At 39.5% G+C, this 24,793-nt stretch overlaps 1 protein-coding gene across 1 annotated transcript in view; it reads right to left on the bottom strand.

The window, feature by feature from the left end:
- BMP10 (bone morphogenetic protein 10) overlaps nt 1–17,279 on the bottom strand; it is a 36,782-nt gene extending 19,503 nt beyond the window's left edge. Inside the window, exon 1 of the mRNA XM_069766573.1 lies at nt 15,958–17,279. Coding sequence (XP_069622674.1) covers nt 15,958–16,276 — 319 coding nt within the window. The 5' untranslated portion in view covers nt 16,277–17,279. The remainder of the gene's footprint in view (nt 1–15,957) is intronic.
- Between the last annotated feature and the right edge of the window lie 7,514 nt (nt 17,280–24,793).

The following is a 24,793-nucleotide window of genomic DNA, read 5'->3' as shown; positions in this document are numbered from 1 at the left end:
CGGCTTTAAAAGCGGTTTTCCTACTCCCAGAAAAGGGAGCGTTCGAGGCCTTGTGTAGCCAGACGACGAACCTGGCTCCACAGCTCCAGACTTAGGTGCAATATTTTTTTTCCCACGACCAGCTGATGCTCCACCACTACCACTACCCTCATTACCAGCTGACAATGAACGCCCCCGGCCACGACCTCTTCCACCAGACTTCCTCATTGTTTTAAAAACGTTACCAAACTAACGGTATTTGTTGCTGTCACACAACTTACACGGTGAGCTATAACTTCAGTATGATTTAGCTACCCCTTTACAGGTGGGTGAGACCACAACGAAAATCAGCCACAATGTTACACACTCTGTTGTTGTTGGCAACAAATGAGAGAGATGCCACACACGCAGGACTGAAGCGCAAATGTAAATATTAATCTCCCACTGATTTGTGTTTGTTTTTTTAAAAGGGAGACTTTAGAAAAAAAAAATAATAAAAAAAATCGGAAGAATTTATAAACCAAATAAAATGAAATGATTGTTTCAGGGAGAATTTAGAAAACAAATAAAAAAAAATAGGCTTTGTAGGGCCCACTGAGTGATAGATGACGCACACAGGAGTCAGGAGTGGCACACAAGCCCAGAGGCCAATATTTATCTCCCACTGATTTAGTGATTTTTTCAGGTAGATTTTGGAACCCAAATCAAACAAAAAAAATAAATAGGCTTTCTATGGCCCACAATTGGAGAGAGAGAGAGAGATGGCACACCCAGGAGTCAAGACTGGCACACAAGCAGAAAGGGCAATATTAATCTCCCACTGATTTGATTTTTTTTTTTTTTTTTCAGGGAGACTTTAGAAAAAAAAATACAAAAAAATGAATTGTTCAGGAAGAATTTAGAAACAAAATAAAATAAAATGATTGTTTCAGGGAGAATTTAGAAAACAAATAAAAAAAAAAATAGGCTTTGTAGGGCCCACTGAGTGAGAGAGGACGCACACAGGAGTCAGGAGTGGCACACAAGCCCAGAGGCCAATATTTATCTCCCACTAATTGATTTATTGATTTTTTCAGGTAGATTTTGGAACCCAAATCAAGCAAAAAAATAAATAGGCTTTCTATGGCCCACAATTGGAGAGAGAGAGAGAGATGGCACACCCAGGAGTCAAGACTGGCACACAAGCAGAAAGGGCAATATTAATCTCCCACTGATTTGATTTTTTTTTTTTTCAGGGAGACTTTAGAAAAAAAAAATACAAAAAAATGAATTTTTCAGGAAGAATTTAGAAACAAAATAAAATAAAATGATTGTTTCAGGGAGAATTTAGAAAACAAATAAAACAAAAAATAGGCTTTCTAGGGCCCACTGAGTGATAGATGACGCACACAGGAGTCAGGAGTGGCACACAAGCCCAGAGGCCAATATTTATCTCCCACTGATTTAGTGATTTTTTCTGGAAGATTTTGGAACCTAAATCAAGCAAAAAAATTAATAGGCTTTCTATGGCCCACAATTGGAGAGAGAGATGGCACACCCAGGAGTCAAGACTGGCACACAAGCAGAAAGGGCAATATTAATCTCCCACTGATTGATTTAGTGATTTTTTCAGGTAGATTTTGGAACCCAAATCAAGCAAAAAAATTAATAGGCTTTCTATGGCCCACAATTGGAGAGAGAGAGATGGCACACCCAGGAGTCAAGACTGGCACACAAGCAGAAAGGGCAATATTAATCTCCCACTGATTTGTGTTTTTTTTTTTAAAAGGGAGACTTTAGAAAAAAAAAATAATAAAAAAAAATGATTTTTTAAGGAAGAATTTATAAACCAAATAAAATAAAATGATTGTTTCAGGGAGAATTTAGAAAACAAATAAAAAAAAAATAGGCTTTGTAGGGCCCACTGAGTGAGAGAGGACGCACACAGGAGTCAGGAGTGGCACACAAGCCCAGAGGCCAATATTTATCTCCCACTGATTGATTTATTGATTTTTTCAGGTAGATTTTGGAACCCAAATCAAGCAAAAAAATACATAGGCTTTCTATGGCCCACAATTGGAGAGACAGAGAGAGATGGCACACCCAGGAGTCAAGACTGGCACACAAGCAGAAAGGGCAATATTAATCTCCCACTGATTGATTTAGTGATTTTTTCAGGTAGATTTTGGAACCCAAATCAAGCAAAAAAATTAATAGGCTTTTTATGGCCCACAATTGGAGAGAGAGAGATGGCACACCCAGGAGTCAAGACTGGCACACAAGCAGAAAGGGCAATATTAATCTCCCACTGATTTGTGTTTTTGTTTTTTTTAAAGGGAGACTTTAGAAAAAAAAAAAATAATAAAAAAAAATGATTTTTTAAGGAAGAATTTATAAACCAAATAAAATAAAATGATTGTTTCAGGGAGAATTTAGAAAACAAATTAAAAAAAAATTGGCTTTGTAGGGCCCACTGAGTGAGAGAGGACGCACACAGGAGTCAGGAGTGGCACACAAGCCCAGAGGCCAATATTTATCTCCCACTGATTGATTTATTGATTTTTTCAGGTAGAATTTAGAACCCAAATCAACCAAAAAAATAAATAGGCTTTCTATGGCCCACTATTTGTGAGAGAGATGGCACGCTCAGGACTGGCACACAAGCCCAGAGGCCAATATTAATCTCCCACTTTTTTTTTTTTTTCCAGGGAAAATTTATAAACCCAATAAAAAAAATAATAAATAGGCTTTCTATGGCCCACTATCTGAGAGAGAGAGATGGCACGCTTAGGACTGGCACACAAGCCCAAAGGCCAATATTAATCTCCCACTGATTGATTTATTGATTTTTTCAGGTAGAATTTAGAACCCAAATCAACCAAAAAAATAAATAGGCTTTCTATGGCCCACTATTTGTGAGAGAGATGGCACGCTCAGGACTGGCACACAAGCCCAGAGGCCAATATTAATCTCCCACTTTTTTTTTTTTTTTCCAGGGAAAATTTATAAACCCAATAAAAAAAATAATAAATAGGCTTTCTATGGCCCACTATCTGAGAGAGAGAGATAGCACGCTTAGGACTGGCACACAAGCCCAAAGGCCAATATTAATCTCCCACTGATTGATTTATTGATTTTTTTAGGTAGAATTTAGAACCCAAATCAACCAAAAAAATAAATAGGCTTTCTATGGCCCACTATTTGTGAGAGAGATGGCACGCTCAGGACTGGCACACAAGCCCAGAGGCCAATATTAATCTCCCACTTTTTTTTTTTTTTCCAGGGAAAATTTATAAACCCAATAAAAAAAATAATAAATAGGCTTTCTATGGCCCACTATCTGAGAGAGAGAGATGGCACGCTTAGGACTGGCACACAAGCCCAAAGGCCAATATTAATCTCCCACTGATTGATTTATTGATTTTTTCAGGTAGAATTTAGAACCCAAATCAAGCAAAAAAATTAATAGGCTTTCTATGGCCCACTGAGTGAGAGATGGCACACACAGGAGTCAGGAGTGGCACACAAGCCCTGAGGCCAATATTTTTCTCCCACTGATTGATGTTGTGATTTTTTCAGGTAGATTTTGGAACCCAAATCAAGCAAAAAAATAAATAGGCTTTCTATGGCCCACTGAGTGAGAGATGGCACACACAGGAGTAAGGAGTGGCACACAAGCCCTGAGGCCAATATTTTTCTCCCACTGATTGATGTAGTGATTTTTTCAGGTAGATTTTAGATCCCAAATCAAGCAAAAAAATAAATAGGCTTTCTATGGCCCACTGAGTGAGAGATGACACAGACAGGGATGGCACTCTAGCAGAAATGCCAATCTTAATCTCCCCCCCCCAAAAAAAAGGAACTGTCCTTCAATTACTATCTCCCTGCAGTAATCTCAGCCAGGTATGGCAGGCAGCAATAAGGAGTGGACTGATGCACAAATTAAATAAAAAGTGTGGACAAACAAACAAGATAGCTGTGCAGAAAGGAAGGAACAAGAGGATTTGTGCTTTGAAAAAAGCAGTTGGTTTGCACAGCGGCGTACACACAGCAATGCAGCTATCAGGGAGCCTTCTAGGGCAGCCCAATGAGCTACAGCGCTGAGGGGAAAAAAAAAAAATGTAGCTTCCACTGTCCCTGTACACCGAAGGTGGTGTTGGGCAGTGGAAATCGCTACAGCACAAGCGGTTTGGTGGTTAATGGACCCTGCCTAACGCTATCCCTGCTTCTGACGAAGCGGCAGCAACCTCTCCCTAAGCTCAGATCAGCAGCAGTAACATGGCGGTCGGCGGGAACGCCCCTTTATAGCCCCTGTGACGCCGCGGACAGCAAGCCAATCACTGCAATGCCCTTCTCTAAGATGATGGGGACCAGGACCTATGTCATCACCCTGCCCACACTCTGCGTTTACCTTCATTGGCTGAGAAATGGCGCTTTTCGCGTCATTGAAACGCGACTTTGGCGCGAAAGTCGCGTACCGCATGGCCGACCCCGCACAGGGGTCGGATCGGGTTTCATGAAACCCGACTTTGTCAAAAGTCGGCGACTTTTGAAAATGTTCGACCCATTTCGCTCAACCCTATTCACCATCATATTATGTAAAAAAAACTGATATAATCTCAAATAAATCTGAGGTGATATCCCTGTCATTTTTAACATAATCCTGACATAATCTGAGGTAAATCTTGGAAAATATCACCATCATATTCTGTCATACACCTGATAATAAATGTGAGTCTCAGCATATCACCACCATATTCTCTCAATGCCCCAAACATATTACATAGCTGTAGGCCAAACTGTAATTCGGCGGACAAGAATCTCTCTGGGCTCCCTCCCTGCTTAGCTCTGCCAAAGGTTCGTATGTTCTCTGATAGCGGATAATCTCAGCACTGAACAAAAGGATCGGACATTGAGCCAACAGGACAGATTCTTCTCTGGAAGGCCCTGATATATGTTTAGACTTTTGGCCGTTCCCGCCGATGTTGGTGGATTCGGACAACTTTATTCTATTGTGATTTGAGGTCTTATAACGCTTGAGGTGATATCAATGTAAAATGCGATAAAAGACTTGATAAACTCACGGGTAAATCTGATGCAATAATACCATCATGGTTTTGTAAAACACCCTGAAGAGGATCTATCAGTATGATCAAATCCCCCCAAACTGCATATATGAACTGAGGGTCTTAGAAATGTAATACCATCAACACCTTTATGTCTTCTATCAGTTGCAGCATTCCCAAAATTTTAATCCATATAGAAAATTGGCTTTAAGTGCTCTGGGTGTGATAGAGCACTTCTGGAGACTCTGCCTCCTGAAGTTGTTTTCTTACATAGCACTAGCCTCTTTAGCTTGATGAATAGCTCACTCCCTGATTTTCTTGCCTGGCACCTGACATTACACAGACAGATATCAATCAAGGTACAGAGGCTGATGCTAAGTGGGGAAACAATCTTGGGAGGCCAAAGCTTGACAAGTGATTTTCATGCCCAGAGCACTTAATGCCATATTTGCACATGAATTTAAATGCTGATTTCTTAGCAATGCAGCAACAGATAAAAAAATATAAAGATGTTGAGGGATTAAGCCTGAATGATCTGCATGCCCATATACTGTATGTGGTTTGGATGAACAGGGGGATGTTACTGATAGATTACCTATAAACATTCACAGGTAAATCTGAAGTATCAATATCATATTCTGTAAAAATTACTTACAAAATTGTAATGATAGTTCATCATACAATAGCAAAATATCAAATCACTGACCCCTATTTCTAGGTTTATCTGGGAGATAAGAGAAAGATTCATCATACAGCTTTGTGCAGAATTTGTAGTTGTACAAAAATTTTGCAACTTTTGGCATTTTTACCCCAGTCCCTTGCAGCTCCAGAAACATTTTGAAAAATGGGTGAAACTTTGCTGAGAGGGGACATAGATGAGCATTGCCCTCAAATGTATCCAAATTTAGGCCACAAAAGTGGTGTAAATTATGACAAAAATGTCTTTCAGTGCTTGACTGGAGTAACTAGTCTTATTCTGGCACACAAAAAAAAAGATGCTCCAAAGTAATTATGAAGCACACACTTCTAAATGAATTTAGACCAAGTTACACCAACTCTCTCTTGAAGACTGGTGTACAAAACACCAGTCTTTATGATTTGGGACCCCAGTCTCTTGTCCTTGTGGTGCCATTGCCACTTGGCCTCGCTTATTTTAATGGGTTGAGATTTACTATTCAAAGCAGTCTATGAGAAAAAGTGTTTCTGCTTCTAATAAAAAATAGTTTTTTTTCTTTTTCTGGTTATTCCAGGGTCTGTGTCATGCTGAAAGGTATACATTTTCATTTTCATCTTTTTAGCAGAGATCTGAAGGTTTTGTTACAAAATTGATTGATATTTGGAACTGTATATAATTCCCTTCACCACAACTAAAGCTGAAAAACAGCCACAAAGCATAATGCTGCTTCCAGCATGCTTCACTGTGGGTATGGTGTTCTTTTGGTGATCTTAACTAAGTGTTGGCATTTTGATATCCACTGTATACATTAAATGTGGGTCCCCAAATAGGTGAGTAAATAAGGCAGCACACTGCAGCGCTAAAACATGCAAACTTGAAAACACGAAATTTGAACTGCATTACTGCACTAGAAATATGAAAAATGAGAGCTTTTAGCGCATAAAAATGGCTATATTTATGTGTACCTGGTAGCCTCTTTACGGCATCTCTCTTATACCAGGTCCTACGCTTGCCTTCCTCTGCAGCGCTAAAACATAAAATTGGCCATTTTTATGCGCTAAAAGCTCTCATTTTTCATATTTCTAGCGCAGTAATGCAGTTCAAATTTCGTGTTTTCAAGTTTGCACGTTTTAGCGCTGCAGTGTGCTGCCTTATTTACTTAACTATATACGAGTTGGCGACTCTGGGTTCAGCACCTGTTCACACTGAGTCTATGTTTGGATATGCAGGTCAGGTTTTTGAAATGTATTCTCTAGCCTTCTGATCGTGCACTCCGCCCCCTAGCTTCAGGTGTTTTAATTACAGCAGGTCCAATACCCCTCCATAGAGAAAGAGAATTTTAGTCTAAGAAGAGGTTTCACATGCACCCATTCAGATGGAGACGTTTATTCTCAGCGAGGAAGGCAAGCGTAGGATCTGGTATAAGAGAGATGCCGTAAAGAGGCTACCAGGTACACATAAAATTGGCCATTTTTATGCGCTAAAAGCTCTCATTTTTCATATTTCTAGTGCAGTAATGCAGTTCAAATTTCGTGTTTTCAAGTTTACATGTTTTGGCGCTGCAGTGTGCTGCCTTATTTATTTAACTATATACGAGTTGGCGACTCTGGGTTCAGCACCTGTTCACACTTAGTCTATGTTTGGATGTGCAGGTCAGGTTTTTGAAATGTATCCACAAATAGGTGAGACCTAAATCTAGTATACTTCTGTGTATATTCTGTGCATATGCTATATATGTATGAGATTAGAATATCCCTGTGATGCTAAGTTGCTACATTGATTGTTTCATTTGTTTCTCTGAATAAAAATTACAAGTAGAGGAAACTTAGTACTGTCTGCACTACTTTTGCAGGTCAACATCATTTAAAACCAAACAAGCTTTCATGAATCAAACAGATATGTATAAAAAGTGCAAATTGGCTACTTTGGCCCAATTGATGGCTGCTATGTGTATTTACCTTTGAGGAGACCATACAGCCTAATAGCTGTCTGTTGAGCTCCCAATACACATGCACTCTCGGTTCAACCGAGCATGCATGTGATTTTAGTATGAAGAGAGGAGTAAGACACTTGCCCACATCTCAGGCATTGTCTTTTCATCCCTAAGAGTAAAATAATCTGGTTTTGAAATGCCACATGCCTGATCCTTCTTTACCTTTTTTTCTTTTAATGTCATTTGTTGGGAAAGTCAGGATGCCCAACTGTTCAAAAAATAGATAGCCAGCCGTCTTTGCCAAAATCAGGGGGAAAGGACTTGTTTATTCTATGGCCATCTAAAAAAATAACAGACACTCTTTATATGTAGAAATTCAGAAAAGCCGAGGCACCAATACAGCGTTGATTTTTTAGGCTTGTGAAAGGCCAATTATGCCCTGTTATGATTTTATTTTAACTAATATGGAATAAACATCAAGCTTTTATCAAGAACCTGCTGCCTTGGTGACTAGGCTTTTCTGAATTTCTACATTGTTTTTGGACCTGGTAGGAGGCCCTGCCGAGTCAATGGTGTATATTAATCTACTACAGAATTAAGATACTCTTTGTAGTCATGTGGCCAGGCATGGAGTCGCCCACAAAAGAACAGGAGAATCCTCCGGTGGGTCCCTGTGGAAGAGTGGGCCAGCACTCTCATATATGAGCAGTACTTTGCACAATATACTTGAATCATTATGTACAGAGAAAGGTAACATCATATTCATTTAACAATCTACACAGTTAATTCTTATACACTGCTGAACAAAATAAAGGGAACATTAAACAACACCATGTAACTCCAAGTCAACCACACTTCTGTGAAATCAACCTGTCCAGTTGTGAATCAATTTATCCTGCTGTTGTGCAAATGGAACAGACAACAGGTAGACATGATAGACAATTAGCAAGACAACCCTTATAAAGGAGTGGTTCTGCAGGGAAGGAACAACAGACCATTTCTTTGTTCTCATCCTTTTTGGCTGTTGTTTTGGTCATTTTTGCATTTTGTCACTCCTCTCACCACTAGAGGTACTGTACAGTAGCATAAGGTGGTGTCTACAACTTACAGAAGTTGTTCAAGTACTGCAGCTCATCCAGGATGGCACATCAGTTGTGAACTGTGGCAAGAAAGGTAGCTGTGTCTTTCAGCACAGTGTCCAGACCATGGAGCAGATACCAGGAGACATGCCAGTACACCAGGAGATGTGTAGGGGGCCGTAATAGGTCAACAACCAAGCAGCAGGACAGCTGCTTTGTGCAAGGAGGAACAGTGCCAGAGCCCTGCAAAATGACTTTCAGGGCCCATTCCAATGCAATACATTTGGGATATCATGTCTTGCACCATTCACCAATGCCACGCTGCACCACAGACTGTCCAGGAGTAGAATGATGCTTTAATCCAGGTCTGGGAGAAGATCCCTCAGGGCAACAATCACCACCTCATCAGGAGCATGCCCAGGCATGGTAGGGAGGTCATATAGGCACATGGAGGCCAGACACACTACTGAGCATCATTTCCTTGTTTTGAGGCATTTCCACTGAAGTTGGATCAGCCTGTAATTTGATTTTCCTATTTGATTTTGAGTATCATTCCAAATCCAGACCTCAATGGGATATTAATTTTGATTACAATGATCATGTTTATATTTTATTGTTTTCAATGCATTCCACTATTTAATGAATAAAGATTTGCAACTGGAATATTTCACTCAGTGATATCTAGGATGTGGGATTTTAGTGCTCCCTTTATTTTTAGAGCAGTGTATAAATTTGTGATTTAGAACAATGTCATATTTGCATATAGTCAAAAAAAGGGGCCCTGGAGTTGGTTACATAGGGGCCCTTGGCACACCTGTCCAACATTGTCTGTGGCTATGGAAGAGTCTCAGAAACCATGAGTTAGTTGCACATAGTTACAGTTTCCACTTGCTGAGTCAAAACATTATGGGCAAGTTTATTTTATGAGATGTGTCATTCAGTCTTAGGAGAGGCTAGTTTTACACTTTTTCCTACTGAGTCAGGCTGCATTAGATTAGAATTCATGGGTCACAATGGACTTTGAAAACTACAAGTATTGAAAATACTAAATGATCGGCAAAACTTTGAAATCTTGCTTACAACAAGACTTTCTGGACATATTTGGTTAAATTATATTTAAGATATTTCTTAAAAAATAACAAAACAAGAAAATCTAATATATAAAGCTGAATGTGTGTGTGTATGTCCAGGATTGGCATCTGCACCGTCGCAGCTACAGCCACAAAATTTTGCACAGTCACACGTCTGGACCCCGAGAGCGTCATAGGCTATGTTGTGAGGCGAAATTTTAACCCCGCACATTCCAATTCACCAATCAATTTTGCCCCTATCTACATAATGGGGAAAAAGTGAAAGGAAAAGTGTTGGAGGCAAATTGATAGCTGCCAGATGTGAACAAGGGGGACTTAAAGAGTGAGAGCGATGGCGCCAAAGAGTATATATCGTACAGTTGCTAAGGTGGGGCCCCGCCATGGGATACTCACCACACACGGGGATATGAACACACACACAAAATGCGCCACACACTTCCACGTGCTTGAACACATATACCACCCTCAGCACACATTTCACCACACACACCAACCTCGCCACATAAAAGTCAAAACACAAAAGTTGCCGCTCAAAACTCGCCACGCGCAAGACTCACCACATGCAAAACTAGGCTCACGCAAAACTCGCCATATGTGCAAAACTCACCTTATGGAAAACTCGCCACACGCAAAACTTGCACACGCGGAGAAATTGCCACATGCAAAAAAGTTGCAACACATGGAAAAGTTGCCTCACACAAAACTTGCACATACTCAAAACGCACCACACATAAAACTCGCCATGCGCAAAACTTGCTGCACACAACTTGCTACACTAACCGGTCACATGCAACTCGACACACAAAAAGTTGCTACACACATGTAGCCACACAAAACTCATCTCGCAAAAGTCGCTACATGCATGTCGCCACATGCAACTCAACACACACAACTTGATACTTGAAACTCACCCTAAAACACACACAAGTCTGGTATTATCCTTCAAAAATAAAAATCTGATTAATAAGCAGACAAACTACAAGAGCAACAAATGTACCATATAGGAAATACGGCAGCTGTCAGTCACATGACCCGTCTATTATGTGTATGTGTGAGCTAATATATACTGCCACGGGGGAGGGCTTCCTGTTGGCTGGGGATTTATCAGGCTGCCAATTTAGCTTACAAATACTGAGGTAAAAATACTGACTAAATAACGTGTGAACAAGGTCTAATACAGGAGGAGATGACATACAGATATATACTATATACAGGGGAGATGACACACAGATATATACTGTATACAGGAGAGATGACACACAGGTATATACTATATACAGGAGGAGATGACACACAGGTATATACTATATACAGGAGGAGATGACACACTCATATATACTATATACAGGGAAGATGACACACAGGTATATACTATATACAGGAGGAGATGACATACAGGTATATACTATATACAGGAGGAGATGACATACAGGTACATACTATATACAGTGGAGATAACACACAGGTATATACTATATAAGGAGCAGATGACACACACACATCTATATATATATATATATATATACAGGGGAGATGACACACAGGTATATACTATATACAGGAGGTGATGACATACAGGTATGTACTATATACAGGAGGAGATGACACACTGGTATATACTATATAAAGGGGAGATGACATACAGGTAAATACTATATATAGTGGAGATGACACACACATATATACTATATACAGTAGGAGATGACATACAGGTATATACTATATACAGGAGGAGATGACACACATATATACTATATACAGGGGAGATGACACACAGGTATATACTACATACAGGAGGAGATGACACACAGGTATATACTATATACAGGAGGAGATGACATACAGGTACATACTACTGTATATACAGGAGGAGATGACACACAGATATATACTATATACAGGAGGAGATGACACACAGGTATATGCTATATACAGGAGATGACACACAGGTATATACTATATACAGAGGAGATGACACACGTATATACTATATACAGGAGGAGATGACACACATATATATACTATATACAGGAGGAGATGACACACAGGTATATGCTATATACAGGAGGAGATGACACACAGGTATATACTATATACAGAGGAGATGACACACGTATATACTATATACAGGAGGAGATGACACACAGATATATACTATATACAGGAGCAGATGACACACAGGTATATACTATATACAGGAGGAGATGGCACACAGGTATATACTATATACAAGAGGAGATGACTTGCAGGTATATACTATATACAGGAGGAGATGACACACGTATATACTATATACAGGAGGAGATGACATACAGGTATATACTATATAAAAGAGGAGATGACGCATAGGTATATAGAGGAGGAGATGACATACAGCAGGTATATACTATATACAGGGGAGATGATATACAGGTATATACTATATACATGAGATGACATACAGGTATATACTATATATAGGAGATGACTTACAGGTATATAGTATATACAGAGGAGATGACATACAGGTATATACTATATACAGGAGGAGATGACACATAGGTATATACAATATACAGGAGGAGATGACATACAGCAGGTATATACTATTTACAGGGAGATGACATAAAGGTATATACTATATACAAGAGATGACATACAGGTGTATACTATATATAAGGGAGATGACAAACATGTATATACTGAGGGGAAAATGAGAGGTGTGAGGTGAAAATGAGGGGTGTGAGGTGAAAATGAAAAAGTATGAGTGCAAAATGAGAGGAGTGAGGGAAAATAGTGGAGTGATCGGAAAATGACAGATGTGCGGTCGAAATGACAAGTGTTAGGGGGGAATGAGAGGAGTGAGGGGGGAATGAGAGGAGTGAGGGGGAAAATGAGAGGTGTAAGAAAGAAAATGAGAGATGTGAGGTGGAAAATGAGAGGCATGATGGGAAAATAAGAGAAGTGAGGTGCTATAACTAACCACAGATATTTACTATGCCCAGGCAACGCCGGGCTCTTCAGCTAGTATGATATAAAATAGATTATCCAGAATGATCAGATTTTCTAGTAAGGTTCTAAAAATGTATCAGTCAATGGTTGCACCTAACTAACACCATTGGAATCATATTCTAGAAGGTAATCACTGCCTATTAGGCTGTCCTTTAGAGGGACTCCAAATGATTAGGATGGACAACCTCTGTAATGGGAACAGACAAGATTTCATCCTCTAGTGATAGGTTTCCAGACTGTATTTCATCCAACTACACATTTCATGTGCCAATTCTCTATAAACAAAACTATGGTTGATACAGCAAACCTCACAATCCAACAGAATGTTCTTTTATTCTTAGAAAGTACTCCTGGGGAATACAGTGTGACAATTGCAGCACTTTTCCCAAATCCAATAAAACAAATTCTAATGAGCTGCAAAAGAAATGGAATGTGTCAGAAGTAGAAAGACTGGATTTGACAGTACTGGGCCCTGAAACATGCACATAAAATCCAGTTTATTATTCATTGACAACCCTTAACATCCATAGGGACACCAGTGATGTGTGACAGCTAAACATACAATATTAAAATTCCCAATTTCAGTTCTGTAAACAGAATGTGGAACATTTGAGGAAAGTAGAAGTTTCTAGATATTCCTATAGTGTGCAATATAGAAAGGCCATTAATTTTATTTGGCTTGGATTACATGCATAATCCAGCTAAAAGGCAACAGTCATTAACCACCATGGTATTACGCCATTATCTGGGCAATTAAAGAACTTTAATGTTTTGGGTCAAAGAAAATAATTGCTTTAATAAGAAATGGATGTATGATCGCCATGTAAAATATTTATCGAGTGTACTGTACTTTTTCAGAAAGTATGGCCTGCTAGGGAGCAAGAGGAGTTGAACCATAATTAAAGACAGACGTCCTGTTTGTATATCATACACTTACAGATTTATTCTGGGGAAAAGCCAACCTGACTCTGCAAAACACCCTTTGTGTTCAAAAGGATTTCGGCTCTAGGGTTAATATGTAACAACCCTCAAGTGCATATTTAAGGTTGTACATTGATATGTATTCTGACAGCACCTATCAAAAGTATACCACCCACTAGTCCTTCCGTAAAATATAACACCCTTATTAGCAATTTCTATTATTTGCACAGATCGCTGAACATTTATAGAAATTATTTCATTTGTTTTACTGTAGCTTCTTAAATTAATAGAAAACAATTCCTATATAATTTGGAAACATTATAATAAAAATTATATCCTTGTATACACCGTAGGCAGAAATGTTGTACTTGCATATGTATTTAAGCTAAGATAACAAGTTGCACTGTCTATAGAAAATACATGCAAAATGCTGCAAAAAAAACCCTTAAAAAACAGATCCTAAGAGATAGAAACAAAATTAACATATATCTTGCTGTAAGTAAATTGAAAGCAAGAAAGCATATAAATAAAATATGGTACTTCGTAAAACTGTTTTCATCCAAAAAAGAGTAAAAGCCATCCCACCAGCGACAAGGTGTATCTTGTCGGGATGGTCCTACACTCTAGTACTAAAACCTCACCTTGTGTAAAAAAATGACCTCAAAGTGAATAAAGGCCAAGAAAGACAGGGGCCCAAGAAAAAATACTTATCTGAAGAATCAATAATTTGAAGCTTTTGGGCCCCAATACAAAATTTGTACCATAGTAGCCCAAAGACTATGTACCATTTATAATAGTCGTGTTGTTTTATGTAGCTGAAGGGCCTATGGACCAGGGCCCATCACAATTATATGATTGTTAAGGCAGTTTCCTTTCATTTTGATGCCAACCAAACTTAGGAAATTCAAAGCTTTTAAAGGATTTACTGGATTAAGAAAACATTTATTTTATCCCACAAAATAGCAACAGTATGTTCGATGGGCTGTTTTTGAAATGTAATTTTTTATACTATTCATGATGCTTAGCTGTAATACCAGGCACATCCAGTAGATAAGAATGATGCTGTTTCTGAGGAAACTAAATACAACCCTATATTTCTGATCCAGAACAACAGCTTTAAGAGAAAAGCCTTATGATAAATGCAATACCTACATTATGTCTTAAAATTGATATGTATAGTTGTTAGTTTAAGAACGCTTCCTTTGAAAACTTTCGTAAGTCAAACCGTTTCCAAAAAAATATTTTATTCCAAATACCCAACTATAACCTCAAGCAAGAAGTTTAGGTGAGGCCTTTCCCACAACAGAATGACTTATATATGAGCCTGGAGAGAGATGACTTGACATAAGAGATGAGAAGCAGCTGGAACTATTGTATAATATTCTCTGATAGTTTGAAGGTTTCGCTTTTGTGAACAAATAAATTGTGAAATGGTTGGATATATTCTACTTTCATGTCTCTATTCTAGAGAAGCGGGAACTTCAGAGGAAATCTCACATGCACAAGCCAACTGAGGTTAACTCTTCAATTGCAATTTTTTCAAAGAATTCTATCATGTATGTTTTGGGGTATGTAAAGCTGATATCATAGGTATTATAAATGTGGAATATGAATTCATACCTACCTTACTTGATGATACTTATACCCCTGGTTTGCATATCAAATATATTTTATTATGCTACATTTAAATTGGTTTTCAGCATGGAAATCCATAGTATTCTTCTAAGCACAATGTGGTAATATAAGCATTTCTGCCTATAGAACTGTACATGAAAAAAAGCAGAACTGGAATGAAGAATGAGCTACACACGTGGTCAAGCCTTCAGGGAACTTGTTTTATAAAGAACCAATGTCAAAGGAGATCGTGGGATGTCTGCTGATCTGACTAGTTAACTAATCTGCCTCTTCCCTTTTCCATACAGTTTGCCCAAACATTGCCATATGGCATCATCTCAAGAGCTCCTCGGTGGATGTGCATGGCTGCCTTCATTTAGAAAAATATTTTCGAACTAGCAAGAAGCAATCATTTCTGAAATCACCTCGTTGCCAGGGAGGAACAGAACAGAAAACATTTAACAATTTCAATCAGAATTTCAAAAATAGATCTAGATTTCTCAAACCTTACATTTGGCTACCAAATAATCAGTAAATTTAGAATATATTAGATGAAATAGATTTTTTTCGATTGGCGAAGAAAAAAAACTAAATAAATACTTCAAGGTAGATTCTATCCATGTCTTACCTTCATTTTTGAAGCTGCGCACAATGTTGGCTGAAGGCATTGTTGTTCTGTCCATGGCAAACTTGTTGTAGAGTTCCAGCATGTACTCTGGTGGCTCCACTTTGACAGGTGCCTGCACTGGGATCCCGGAAAGATTTAAGGTTTTCAAGAAGTCATCTTTCATAGTTTCCAGCAAAGAGTTGAAATCGAACCCATCCTGCTCAGAAAGGACTTCATCATATAAAGGCAAATCATCTTCCAAGCCCATGATGGGACTAGTCGATACGCAATGCACCAGTAAACCTACGACCACGTATACCCGCAGAGCGATGGGATCCATTTTCAGTGATTGCTTCTCCTCTGGAATAATCTTAGCTGCCAGTGGTGTCCGGGGTGTCTGTTTTAATCTCTTGAGAGGACAGTCCTTTTGTCATCTGCAGTTGACAAGTATGGAAACACTCATCTGAAACTTGTGACCATTCTCTCTCACACATACACACTCCTTGCTCTCTCTTTCCCTCCCTCTCTCTCTTCTTCCCTTTAAAAAACGCCAGGTTTCACTAATTTGATAACATGTCCCTACAGCATCCCTGCTTCCCTTATCTCCCACACTAGAAGCGTCTCACCAGATTTCGCTGCTATCTCAGAATCCCACTTTTCCTAATGAGCATTTTGTAAACATTTCCATATTCTGACACTGCCTGTGAGATAGGCCAATTTTTCTCTCTGCTAAAGAGGAAAAAAAAAAGTTTGCCCTTGTTCTGCAGCTAAACTTCCCTGTTGAAGTCTGCCAAAGTTTCCCTCTGAGAAGTTTTATGTGATTTTTAGCTAGCATGCAAGAAGCATGTATAGGCTCAGAGTGAATGAATATATTTTTTCCAGGACAAATTTACATTACCGCGTGAAGCTGCTTTTCTGAAAGAGTATACACTAAAGCTTAAAAAAAAATTGGATCTTCTTCAAAAGAAGGATGGGAAACATTTTTTGTCTTAACTGTAATATTATGGAGGTCACAACCTTTTTCAGGAATACGTGGGCCTGCAAGTAATTTTCAGCAAATGAGACCTTTTATATCACAGATTTTTAGCAAATGAGATTCTGGTTATATGACTGAATGTGTTGACTGGTGAGAAAGACAACTCCCTGAGAAGATGAGCCTTCCTTAGTATAGACGTAAGCAAATCTTCCCATAAATAGGGTTCCTCTCTAGCAGGATGTGTTGTAATGTTCTCGCCACTTTAAGGAGCCGTTGAACCTTAAACCATATGTTTACTTAAAGAAAGTTCCTAAAAATGAAAAAATCTTGACTTTTTTAGAAATGGCCATATTTAAAATATACAGGTCCTTCTCAAAAAATTAGCATATAGTGTTAAATTTCATTATTTACCATAATGTAATGATTACAATTAAACTTTCATATATTATAGATTCATTATCCACCAACTGAAATTTGTCAGGTCTTTTATTGTTTTAATACTGATGATTTTGGCATACAACTCCTGATAACCCAAAAAACCTGTCTCAATAAATTAGCATATCAAGAAAAGGTTCTCTAAACGACCTATTACCCTAATCTTCTGAATCAACTAATTAACTCTAAACACATGCAAAAGATACCTGAGGCTTTTATAAACTCCCTGCCTGGTTCATTACTCAAAACCCCCATCATGGGTAAGACTAGTGACCTGACAGATGTCAAGAAGGCCATCATTGACACCCTCAAGCAAGAGGGTAAGACCCAGAAAGAAATTTCTCAACAAATAGGCTGTTCCCAGAGTGCTGTATCAAAGCACCTCAATGGTAAGTCTGTTGGAAGGAAACAATGTGGCAGAAAACGCTGTACAACGAGAAGAGGAGACCGGACCCTGAGGAAGATTGTGGAGAAGGACCGATTCCAGACCTTGGGGAACCTGAGGAAGCAGTGGACTGAGTCTGGTGTGGAAACATCCAGAGCCACCGTGCACAGGCGTGTGCAGGAAATGGGCTACAGGTGCTGCATTCCCCAGGTAAAGCCACTTTTGAGCTACAGAGAAGCAGCACTGGACTGTTGCTAAGTGGTCCCAAGTACTTTTTTCTGATGAAAGCAAATTTTGCATGTCATTCGGAAATCAAGGTGCCAGAGTCTGGAGGAAGACTGGGGAGAAGGAAATGCCAAAATGCCTGAAGTCCAGTGTCAAGTACCCACGGTCAGTGATGGTGTGGGGTGCCATGTCAGCTGCTGGTGTTGGTCCACTGTGTTTCATCAAGGGCAGGGTCAATGCAGCTAGCTATCAGGAGATTTTGGAGCACTTCATGCTTCCATAGGCTGAAATGCTTTATGGAGATGAAGATTTCATTTTTCAGCACGACCTGGCACCTGCTCACAGTGCCAAAACCACTGGTAAATGGTTTACTGACCATGGTATTACTGTGCTCAATTGGCCTGCCAACTCTCCTGACCTGAACCCCATAGAGAATCTGTGGGATATTGTGAAGAGAAAGTTGAGAGATGCAAGACCCAACACTCTGGATGAGCTTAAGGCCGCTATTGAAGCATCCTGGGCCTCCATAACATCTCAGCAGTGTCACAGGCTGATTGCCTCCATGCCACGCCGCATTGAAGCAGTCATTTCTGCCAAAGGATTCCCGACCAAGTATTGAGTGCATAACTGAACATTATTATTTGTTGGTTTTTTTGTTTGTTATTAAAAAACACTTTTATTTGATTGGATGGGTGAAATATGCTAATTTATTGAGACAGGTTTTTTGGGTTATCAGGAGTTGTATGCCAAAATCATCAGTATTAATAAAAGACCTGACAAATTTCAGTTGGTGGATAATGAATCTATAATATATGAAAGTTTAATTGTAATCATTACATTATGGTAAATAATGAAATTTAACACTATATGCTAATTTTTTGAGAAGGACCTGTATTTATGATTGTTTGGATGAAGCAATTTTAAACCCAATGATACAATCTTCTACCTGATAAGTGATGAAAAAATAAAATGCTTCGACACTTACTACCTTTTTGTAACACTATTCTGGCCAAAAGTGATGAAATCCCAAGAGAACCTTCGAAAAGTCATTGGTGACTGTTGAGTCTTATTGTGATCTATTGTATGACAGATCCTCAATTCTTCCAGTACCAATACATCAACACCATTAATAAAATATCTCAAAGCACCTGTCCTAGATTTACATAAATCATCAAACAGCCAACAAATATAATAATCAAAGGATAACCAGGAACTTGGTTCTTACCCGCTTGGCACATTCAAAAATGTGGCTCACAGGAAAAGGCCTCAGCGTCTTGACAAATGCGGTGTTCCTCAGTACACTTGATCATCCAGTCAGTTTTTATCTGTTGCCATAAAGATACAGCTATCATGGCTGCTGTAAGCTGGCAATAGAGGAAAATAACTGTGGTATTCAATCATTAGCTGTCAATCTAATTCACCTGACTTGACCTACAATATCGAAGCACTGGTCCGAACAATGCAACCCTTACAGTACGTGTCCTTAAATAACCCTAATGCATTGGGACAAACAGCTCGATTTGGGCCATCACTGTCGCAATACTGTGCGCTTTTATTTACTTTGTGATGTTATTTTCCGGTTTTACAGTTTCATTGGGCACATGAGGGCATGCTTTATTTATGGATCAACCTTTTTGAGGTGGGTACTGGGTCATCGTAAGGAAGGTAAGGTTGATAAGGACAATCATGGGTGTACATCACCATTATTTTCTTCCATTCAAACTATTGGCTTGAAGCAAACAAAAGCTACATCTACCTGGCAACAAGAAGCTGAATAATCAAGTGTGCTGAGGAGGACACCATTTGTCAAGGCACTCAGGCTTGTGAGTCACATCTTATTATTAGGAGCCACAAGACAGATGTGAACAAGGCTGATCAAAGATAAATGCTACTAAAAACATTGTAATAGTCACATTGTAATCATAATGTTGTCATAGACAAAGGTATACAGGAAATAAAGGAAATCCTACAACTGCCATGACGAGGGGGAGCCGCGTTACTGTTCCTCATGGGCAGCGTCAAGCTGCAAATATTCTCCTCTACAAGTGCACTTGTAAATTGTAATATTGGTAGAGAAAGAATGGGCAACTGACTCATATTCCTCCTCTTCTATATGGGCATTTTATTCACTCCTGATGAGAAGTGAAGAATTCTTTTTTTTTTTGCTTTGGTTCATCTTTTTTCTTTATGTGTGTCACCCGTGTTCAGGTTATAGATTACAAGGACCCTTGATAATTTTAGCACCAATAAACATTAAAAAAATATTACTGGGATACTTGGATACTTTACTTGGTAAAGCCTACATTTACAAAGATTATCCTGTGCAAATAATGTCTTTCTGGGTCTAAAACTGTGAACCAACATCCCAAAAATACTCGCCTTCAGTACATCACCCATCCTATACCTCCATACACTTCTCATAATATATATCCACAGTCATTACTGACATACACTGCACACATAACAGCATATACAGTCATGGGCGAAAGTGTGGGCACCCTTGAAATTATATTTCTCCAAGAAGATAATTGCAATTACACATTTTGTTATACACGTTTATTTCTTTTGTGTGTATTGGAACCACCCACAAATAGAGGAAAAGTGTAAATTGGACATAATTTCACTCAAAACCATCAAAATGGGACAAAATTGTTGGCACCCTCAATTTAATATTTGGTTGCACACCCTTTGGAATAAATAACTGCAATCAATTAATTCTTATAAGCATCAACAAGCTTCTTAAACCTCTCAACTGGAATTTTGGGCCACTCTCATTTTGCAAACTGTTCCAGGTCTCTCATATTGAAGAGTGCCTTTTTCCCAACAGCAATTTTAAGATCTATCTACAGGTGTTCAATGGGATCTAGATTAAGACTCATTGCTGGTCACTTAAGAACTCTCCAGTGCTTTGTGTCCATCCATTTTCTGGGTGCTTCTTTACGTATGTTTGGGGTCATTGTCCTGCTGGAAGAACCATGACCTAGGATGCAAACCCAGATTTCTGACACTGGGCACTACATTGTGACCCAAAATCTTTTGGTAATCTTCAGATTTCATGATGCCTTGCACATAGTCAAGGCACCCAGTGCCAGAGGCAGCAAATGAACCACCAAACATCTTTGAACCTCCACCATATTTGAATTTAGGTACTGTGTTTTTTTTCTTTATATGCCTCATTCCGTTTTCAGCAAACAGTAGAATGATGTGCTTTACGAAAAAGCTCTATATTGGTCTCATCTGTCCACAAGACTCTTTCCCAGAAGGATTTTTGGCTTACTCAAGTACATTTTGTCAAAGTGCTCTCTAGCATTATTATGTCTCTGTGTCAGCAGTGGGATCATCCTGGGTCTTCTGCCATAGCGTTTCACTTCATTCAAGTATTGACTGATAGTTCGCCCTGACACTGTTTCACCATGAGCCTGCAGGACAGCTTGAATTTCTTTGGAACTTGATTGGGGATGCTTATCCACCATCCAAACTATTCTGTGTTGCAAACTTTAATCAATCTCTGCCTTCCTCGTCCAGGGAGATTAGCTACAGTGCTATGGGTTGTATACTTGATTATGTTGCGCTCTGTGGAGAAAGAAACATTAAGGTCTTTGGAGATGGACTGGTAATCTTGTGATTGTTGATATTTTTTAACAATTTTGGTTCTCAAGTCCTCAGACAGTTTTCTTCTCCTATTTCTGTTCTCCATGCTCAGTGTGGCACACACAGATACACAATGCAAAGATTGAGTCAACTTCTCCCTTTTTTATCTGGTTTAAGATCTGATTTTCATATTGCCCACACCTGTTTCTTGTGTGGCACCCCAGGAGTTCGGGTACCACAGTGGTGCTACCTTCCTCTCGGGGAAGGTAATGCCATGCCTGGAGGTAGGAGGGATCCCTTTGGCAGGTAATCTCACATTCAACACATTCTGACTCCAGGCTAGAAGGGGGAGCTCAAAACCCGCTTTAAGGGGAGCTTCCCTGAGATATAGATCCTGGTCTGGAGGAGGAGTTAGTTAGTCTGGTGCAGATAAGAGACAGTGAAGGAGCACAGAGGAACTTAGGAGCTAGAGGAGGCTGCGATAGGGCCCATCAAAGCTGAGCACAGAAACCGGGCATCAGGAGCCCAAGGCTGTGTGGAACTGCAGGTCCCACAGCAGAACTGGAGGGCAGAGAGCTGAAAGTTACCTGCCCTCATAATACCTGAGGTACCGCAGCATTCCAGAGCCCGGAGTCACTGTGTAAAGAGACCCCAGAGAAATGGCTCAAGTTGCCTATGGTGCAGGTACTGTCCCAGGACAGGAGAGCAAGAGAACCTTGTTAGGACACTACAGGCAGCAAGGCACTAATAGACCAGCGCAATGTGGAAGGCTCCCAAACTGCCCTGTCAAAGGGGTTTCCACCTGTCTTCAGGCAGCCTGTTGCTTGTACTCTGGACTGAGGCTGACTACAACAACAGTAAACCAGGTAAAGACTGCAACCTTGTGTCCTCCGTTTATTTACCGGCAACCAACCATCCTTGCCCACTACACTGGGAGCCCTGGGGAACCCACTTCACCTGTGGGAAGTGTTATCATCTTGCTGCAGTAACATTGCCCCAGAGGACCTTTAAGCAACATTGGTCCCCTCTGACCGAGAACAACAGGTGGCGTCACAAACATAAACTTTATTACAAATCCCTTAAAAGACCTTTCCCTTTTGTTTGGGCACCCAGGGCCACGGACCGGGTCGCAGCCATCGTGACATCCCCTTCAATTACGACCGGACCCAGTGCCGAGTATCCCCATTGCCCTGGCGGGTGACTCACGTGCCACAGGAAAGTTTGAACGAGCATCTCATCCTTGAAAAAAAATTGTTTACCCTCATTTTTCGAAATGTTCCAACGATTTTGTCCAATCCATTTTGGGAATTTTGTGTGAAATTATATCAAACTTGCATTTGTTCTCTTTTTCTTGTGTTGTTCCAATGCACACAAAGGAAATAAACATGTGTTAAACAAAAGACGTGTAATTGCAATAATTTTCTGGGATAAATACTTCATTTTCTGGAACAATTTCAAGGGTACCAACACTTTCGTCTATTACTGTAATGTCCAAAAATAATATCATACAGTAGTCAAAACACTGTCATGCACTGCTCACATAATACCATCATACACTGTTTCCAAAATACCATCATAGACTGCCTGTAGCCAAGGTCCAGATTATATTTCCTTACTTCATATAGTGCACTAATAAGAAAAAGTAAACAATTTGAGAGATGATCAAATCCATTTGATCTGAATCAAAGTTGTGTCAAACGTTTAGGAATTTGTGAAACCCAAAGTATTTCGGCAATTTGAGATTCACTTCTTGTGAAATGCCTAAAATGGCTGCGAACATTTTAAACATTGCTGAAGATTGCATGGGCCAGGGAAGAATCACGTGAGCTTTGGTGGGATTCTCACAATAGCTATCACATCACATGATATAGCACAGCCAATCTGGAGGAAACATAATAAGCTATATAAAAGCAGAAGCACATAATGCAGCAACCATTTTGTGGTGAATCTGGATAGTGAGAGAACATCATAGCTCACAGTGTAGCAATAAAGTTAATGAGCGAAAACTACAAAACATTCAGGAAACTATAGAGAAAGTGTGTCTGACAGCACAGTAATGAAGAAGATTAGTGAGGCTAAGAAAATAATGACATACATTTTTTTCAAAATAATTTATTTATAAAATACTGCTGAATATTTTGGCACTATATAAATAAAATTAACATTATTATTTGGGGACTTTGGAGTATTTTTGATTTGCCGTGAATCGTTCTGAATTTCTTGGGAAAATTTGGTGGACCTGGTGTATTTGAATTTAAAAAAATGTGCTCATCGCTACACTGTGTGCAGAATTATTCGGCAAGTTGTATTTTGATCACATGATACTTTTTATACATGTTGTCCTACTCCAAGATGTTCAGGCTTGAGAGCCAACTACCAATAAAGTAAATCAGGTGATGTGCATCTCTGTAATAAGGAGGGGTGTTGTCTAATGACATCAAAACCCTATATAAGGTGTGCTTAATTATTAGGCAACTTCCTTTCCTTTGGCAAAAATGGGTCAGAAGAGAGATTTGACGGGCTCTGAAAAGTCCAAAATTGTGAGATGTCTTGCAGAGGGATGCAGCAGTCTTGAAATCACCAAACTCTTGAAGCGTGATCACCGAACACGAACAGTCAAGCGTTTCATGGCAAATAGCCAACAGGGGCGCAAGAAGCGTGTTGGGCAAAAAAGGTGCAAAATAACTGCCCATGAATTGAGGAAACTCAAGCGTGAAGCTGTCAAGATGCCATTTGCCACCAGTTTTGCCATATTTCAGAGCTGCAACGTTACTGGAGTAACAAAAAGTACAAGGGACATGGCCAAGGTAAGGAAGGCTGAAAAACGACCACCTTTGAACAAGAAACATAAGATAAATCGTCAAGACTGGGCCAAGAAATATCTTAAGACTGACTTTTCAAAGGTTTTATGGACTGATGAAATGAGAGTGACTCTCTTCAAGCTGTGGTACAGGAAAAAGTCGGTATCGTTCAAGAAAAACATGATTTTCATGCAGGACAATGCTCCATCGCATGCCTCCAACTACTCCACAGCGTGGCTGGCCAGTAAAGGTCTCAAAGAAGAAAAAGTAATGACATGGCCCTCTTGTTCACCTGATCTGAACCCCATAGAGAACCCGTGGTCCCTCATAAAATGTGAGGGAAAACAGTACACCTCTCGGAACAGTGTCTGGGAGGCTGTGGTGGCTGCTGCATGCAAAGTTGATCGTAAACAGATCGAGCAACTGACAGAATCTATGGATGGA

The sequence above is a fragment of the Ranitomeya imitator genome, chromosome 4, assembly GCF_032444005.1.
Source record: "Ranitomeya imitator isolate aRanImi1 chromosome 4, aRanImi1.pri, whole genome shotgun sequence".
Classification (NCBI taxonomy): Eukaryota; Metazoa; Chordata; class Amphibia; order Anura; family Dendrobatidae; genus Ranitomeya; species Ranitomeya imitator.
Note: the sequence above shows the minus strand (reverse complement) of the source record. Positions and strands in the feature narration are given on the sequence as shown.